At 37.8% G+C, this 5,611-nt stretch overlaps 1 protein-coding gene across 14 annotated transcripts in view; it reads left to right on the top strand.

Moving 5' to 3' along the window:
• The window catches only part of LOC118740511 (SH2B adapter protein 1), a 35,484-nt gene extending 30,179 nt beyond the window's left edge, over nucleotides 1–5,305 (top strand). For 5 of the 14 annotated variants that reach the window (XM_036472100.1, XM_036472076.1, XM_036472083.1 and 2 more), the window contains 6 exons: nucleotides 1,705–2,145; nucleotides 2,209–2,322; nucleotides 2,413–2,658; nucleotides 2,728–3,798; nucleotides 4,393–4,605; nucleotides 5,045–5,305. In XM_036472100.1, the coding sequence (XP_036327993.1) occupies nucleotides 1,789–2,145; nucleotides 2,209–2,322; nucleotides 2,413–2,658; nucleotides 2,728–3,798; nucleotides 4,393–4,605; nucleotides 5,045–5,143 (2,100 nt within the window). In that variant the 5' untranslated portion in view covers nucleotides 1,705–1,788 and the 3' untranslated portion in view covers nucleotides 5,144–5,305. Of the gene's footprint in view, nucleotides 1–1,704; nucleotides 2,146–2,208; nucleotides 2,323–2,412; nucleotides 2,659–2,727; nucleotides 3,832–4,224; nucleotides 4,606–5,044 lie in introns of those variants that run through there. The other 9 variants (XM_036472132.1, XM_036472122.1, XM_036472125.1 and 6 more) reach the window with 6 other exon arrangements.
• Nucleotides 5,306–5,611: the final 306 nt, after the last annotated feature.

The raw sequence follows: 5,611 nt of genomic DNA, 5'->3' as shown, positions 1-5,611 counted from the left end.
TTTTCTTTAAGGCGACAAACCCCTAGAAACCAGGATTTTTTGAGGCAAATTTTTGTTTCGTAGTATTTTCCATAACATCCCGCCATCTTGTATCTATCACTCTTGGCTAAGATACAATTAAAAATGCCGAAAATCAGCAGAAAGCCTAAGTCAATACAGTTAGTTGATGAAATTCATTCATTTTATTCGCGTATTATTTTTTCATTTATTTTGATTATGCTATCATACATTTTAGTATACAAATTTTGGCCCACTCGGCAACACTGAAGTTTACGAGGTGGTTTGCGCGTTAAATTTGCCTCGTAAATTTACGAGGTTTACGAATTTAAGGGAAGACCCTCGTGTTTTAAAAATAGTTCTTAAAACGCCAATTTTTTACCCATGTTTTTTATAGAGAATCAAATAAGGATTACGAGTGTAATTCTAAATCCCTAATTTACTGGTTTTCACTATTAAAATTTACTTCAAAATGGTCAAATAAGTTAGCTTTAGGACAATCATGACAATCTTATATATATAAATGTTAAGCCCGTTTCTTTAGCTTTAAAACGACGTTAAAGTGAAGTCTCTACGATGAGCAGAACCCGAGATATAACGATTTGGAGAAAGTACATAATCAGTCAGAATCACGAAAAAATCCCAACTTTGAAAGATCATATATCCGAAAAAAGGCCCTCGAATATGTGTTAGCTTATTTCATGTATAGAACCCATAAAAAAATTTTAAGCAAATCGAAAGTGCAACACTAAATTTGGTGTCGATATGAAAACAATGCCGCATATATTCACATAGTAAAAATTAATGCATATTTTATTCTAGTGAGATACAGCTATGAAATTTTTACACAACATAGAAGAAGAGGTAGCGGTAATTTCTGCATACTTAGCTGAATATTTGTATTTTTGGATTATGGCACTATTGAAGTAAATGGCCGATATGTACATATGTATATCACAACCAAATATGCGCCGTTTTGCGTCACTCACTTCCTCCATTCAAAAGTTACTTTCTTACTACAGGCATTCAAATGCAAGTCATAATTTTATACGCAGCAAATATTTAATGAATTAACACCGTGTTACAACATGTGTGTGCATACATATGTATGTATTCTTTTGGGGCTATCACATTTTCTGCGGCCGCTGTGGTTTAGTGTTTAGCAGTGCGCGCTTCCATTCCACAGGGTCTGGTTTCAAGCCCGATTCAAACCAAAATCAAAAAATAAAAAAAAATTAAAACAAAAAAAGGTTTTTTTTTTTCTAATAGCGCTCGCTCCTCTGCAGGCAATGGCAAACCTCCGAGTGTATTTCTGCCATGAAAAACAGCTTCTCATAAAAATACAAACGCCTTTCGGAGTCGGCGTAAAACTGTAGGTCCCTCCCCTTTGCGGACATCATCAAGGCGCACGCCATAAATCGGAGTAGAAACGTATCACTGAATAGAAACAGTTAGAGATAAAATACACTTGTGGTCCCGAAAACCTTACTTTCTTAATTTTGTAAATTAATAAAAAAAATCTTTTTTTTTTTAAATAGTTTACACTGAAAAAAAAAAACAATTTAAGCACAAGTTTCAAACTTTATGATTAAAGCTTTTAGGAAAATTTCGACTAATTTTGACTATTGAAATATCATGTCCTTAATTGGCCGCAGGCGCTCAATAGCCTAGCTACACCACTTTAACTAAACTTTTTTTTAATTCTAGGGTATAAATTAGACTGAATTCAAGAAAAGGTATCGTCGAAAACGATATAGCATAAAAAGAATATTGACACTATTCATAAATTTGATGGGCGGTAATAGTACAACAAATACATTTACCGCTGGTGGTTACATAGGTCCTGCTAGTGGAAGTAGCGGTGGCGGCGGAAGCAGTGGGGGCGCAGTTGGTGGTGATCTCATACCAAACATGAGTGCCGCTAGTGGTGCGTCGTATGCCTATGGCACTAGCTGGGAGGAGTTTTGCGAACGACATTCTCGTGTGGCTGCTGCGGACTTTGCCAAAGCCTGTATTGGTTACATAAATGGGAATCTTCCACCCGAAGAGGCGCGTAGTATTTCATACCGTTGTTTTGGGCAAAAGTTCGCCGAAGTGTTCGTGGATCATTTCGAAACGGAATTCTGCCTGAGGCGCAACAATCTATGGGTACACGCTTGAGTCATTGATTTTTATGTGTATATTTTTACTATAAAATAATAATTATTACAGACTGGTAATGGTAATTCATTGGAGGAGAGCGGTAGCGCAGCTGAAGAATCACCGAAAATATTTCACAAAGCGTTTTTTCGACGGCTTTCATTCAAGGGACTGCGCAAGGGCAAGGTGAGCAACAACTTGACCGAAACTAGCAAAAAAGCTCACAAAAATTATGTCTTACGTTAGAACAGTTCATGTTAAGTGTTTTAATTTTAGAATTTCTTATTCTTGCAGACACTATTTCATAAAAACTCTGAAGATTTAGATGGCAGCAAGCATAGCAAGACCAAGATCTCGAAAATAATTGTAGAATGCCGAAAGGAAGGTTACGTCTATAATTTGACGCCCGAAAGTTTAGATCAGCCGACGGGTACACAAAAATGGGAAAAATGTCGGCTTGCTTTGGTCAAAGCCGTCGGCGGTTACATGCTGGAGTTCTATACACCGCCTAAAGCTACAAAGGTTGTATAACGATGCATAATGAAAAACAAATGAAAGCATTTCACAACAACATTGTTTTCTTATTTTTAGCCACGCAGCGGCGTATTTTGCTTTTTAATATCGGAAGCACGAGAAACTACGGCACTAGAGATGCCCGATCGTGAAAATACCTTTGTACTAAAAGCCGATAATAATATGGAATATGTTATTGAGGCAGAGAGTGCTGACGAAATGCGCAGCTGGTTGGCTACTATACGCTACTGCATGCGTACGCCGCCAACACAGCAATTGCCCTTAGAATCTGCTGATGCATTGGTTACTGGAAGTGGTAGTGTAGGCGGTATAATGGGTGGAATTTCAGCAACAACTTCGATGGCCATGAGCCCGAGTGGCAATTTGACCTCAACAGATGCCAGTGCTAATCGAAGTGGTGGTGGTGCTGCCGTCGGTAGCGGGGTCAACGCTGTGCATAATCCTCAATATCACCAATCAAGCGGACTAGGCTCAAACGGTAATGTCGGTCCTAGCAGTTCTCTGTCGGATAATGCACTTGCTACCGTTAATGCTGCGGGTGTGAGTGCTTCAGCGGCTGCAAGCGGTGATGCTAATGCGCTGGAAAGTATACCGGATATACCACCTCGGCGTGGCGAACAACGTCTTTCAGCATCGAGTAATTTCGAAGCAGAATGTGAAAACGAAATTGATATAAATGTAGCAGATCTGACAAATGAAATGCGACAGTATCCATGGTTTCATGGTACACTCCCACGCTCGGAAGCGGCGCGTATGGTATTACACTCTGAAGCGGCGGGACATGGTTTCTTTTTGGTGCGACAAAGTGAAACGCGCAAGGGCGAATTCGTGCTCACATTTAACTTTCAAGGACGAGCAAAGCACTTGCGCATGACTTTGTCGGAGAAGGGCCAATGTCGGGTGCAACACTTATGGTTCCCCTCTATACAGGAGATGCTCGAGCACTTCCGGCACAATCCTATACCATTAGAGTCGGGCGGCACCTCTGATGTGACACTAACCGAGTGGGTGCACAATCAGGGCACATCATGCAGCGGTACAAACGATGTTAGCAGCGCTGAAATAAACGGTGGGCATCATCCTCATCATCAACAACAACAACAGCAACAGCATCCATCGCCGAGACATGTGAGATAGCCTAAATTTTGGAGTCCATTCAGTGTCAGTGATGATTTTTATTTGACGTTTTCGTATTTGCGTTTGTATATTTCAACGTTCTTTATTTATGTTGATAATAACATTCAACAGAACACCATTAAATTTGCAACTAATTTAATAGTGTCTAACAGTGTAATAGATATGAACTTAAATACAGACCTATAATTTGAGTTGAATATTTGAGAAGAAAAAACTTACGAATTTGATGGTAGCTTTAGTTTTAAGTTTAGTAATGATAAGTAACGTTTCCTTATTGTTTTTTGTTTAGTATTTTATCTATTTTACACCATAATTGGCACAATTTTTTTTTTTTTGTTAATAGATACTATTTTCCATATGCAAAAGTATAGTTTATAACTACATATGTTTTGTATTCAAAATCCTTCTTACGTTTAGTTGCATGGATCTGAATCATCAGCTTTCCACAACAAAACCAAACAATACTAACACCAGTCGCACGCAATGTGTTCGTGTCACGTATTCCAAATCAAAGTGCCATGTCTTTTCTTTTCTTCCTATTCTTCCATGCCACTTTGCTTTTGCCACATTATGGGCGGAGAGTAGCCGCAGCAAATAATCACAATGAACATGAGTGTACGCCTAAAATCCTGCGAAATTGAGTTACCGTTCCTACAACAAACGCAACAACAACAGCAGCAACAGCAGGCGGCACATTCACATCAGCATTATCAGCCGCAGCAGCTGCAGCAACAACAACAACAATTGCAACAAAATACCCAACAATTACGCGCATCAACAATTTCACTACAATCTCAGGTAAGAGTTTTTCATGCTATGTGGATATGAAACTGAGCCGAGCTGTATGCATAACTCGTAGGCCACCGACAGTCGGGTCTATGTGTAGTGGAGCAACTTATATTTATTTCTGTACAAGAACTGTCATTCCCCAAAACTTGTTTCAAATTTGAAAAAAATAAAAAATAAAAATTACGCTGCAATAAGTAATTTTTTGCATATTAACTCGTTATACAACTCACGGTTTTTAAAGTAACGCTCAGCCGTTTGACAATATGAAGCGTTTTACAAGCGAACAATGCATTTTTATTTTATCAAAGTGGAGAATATTCGGTGGATGCATTATACAAATTTACAAAATGCAAAAATTAAATATTCAGTGTGTTCTTTTTTAAAAAGCTATTACCATTTTCTAAATATGTATTTCTAATTTCAATATTATTATTTTTTTTATTTGCAGAACCTACACTACAGCGGCACTGGCGTGGCTAGCATAAGCGACTTGAATGCAAATGAAATGGGCGCACGCGCCGTCGACAACCAATACAGTTTTGTGTAACTCAATTCCGCTACGAATAAGGTTTTATGTTACGTACATTTGTAGTTATTTGGCCAAGCCGACAAGTATGAAATTAGATTTACATGAATGCATATGTATACAGGAATACTTAAAAAATAATATGTAATGGCTGTTAGCTTAAGTCAGCTGAAAATTTTTTGTGGTATATAATATATAGATATATATACTATACATATGTATGAACCCTGCAAACCAAAGTTCCCGAAATCTTAAGGAAATCGTTAGGAGTATCTCATTTCTGTAGTAAAAGAATGGAAGTGTGCGTAATTTAGTTAATTTTAGAAAATTCGTCAAAAAATCGAATTAAATCTTAACGAATTCTTTAAAATTTCTTTACAATACAGAATACTCTGAAAAAATGGTTTGCAGGGAATATATTTGTCATTGCTCATTGCTTTTCATATGTACAAGTCGTTCTTCCTGAATAGGCATTTTGTGCTCACAATG

This window comes from Rhagoletis pomonella, unplaced genomic scaffold (assembly GCF_013731165.1).
Source record: "Rhagoletis pomonella isolate Grant_MI unplaced genomic scaffold, Rhpom_1.0 Rhpom_scaffold_00001, whole genome shotgun sequence".
NCBI classification, from domain to species: domain Eukaryota; kingdom Metazoa; phylum Arthropoda; class Insecta; order Diptera; family Tephritidae; genus Rhagoletis; species Rhagoletis pomonella.
This window is presented reverse-complemented; position numbering and strand designations above follow the sequence as displayed.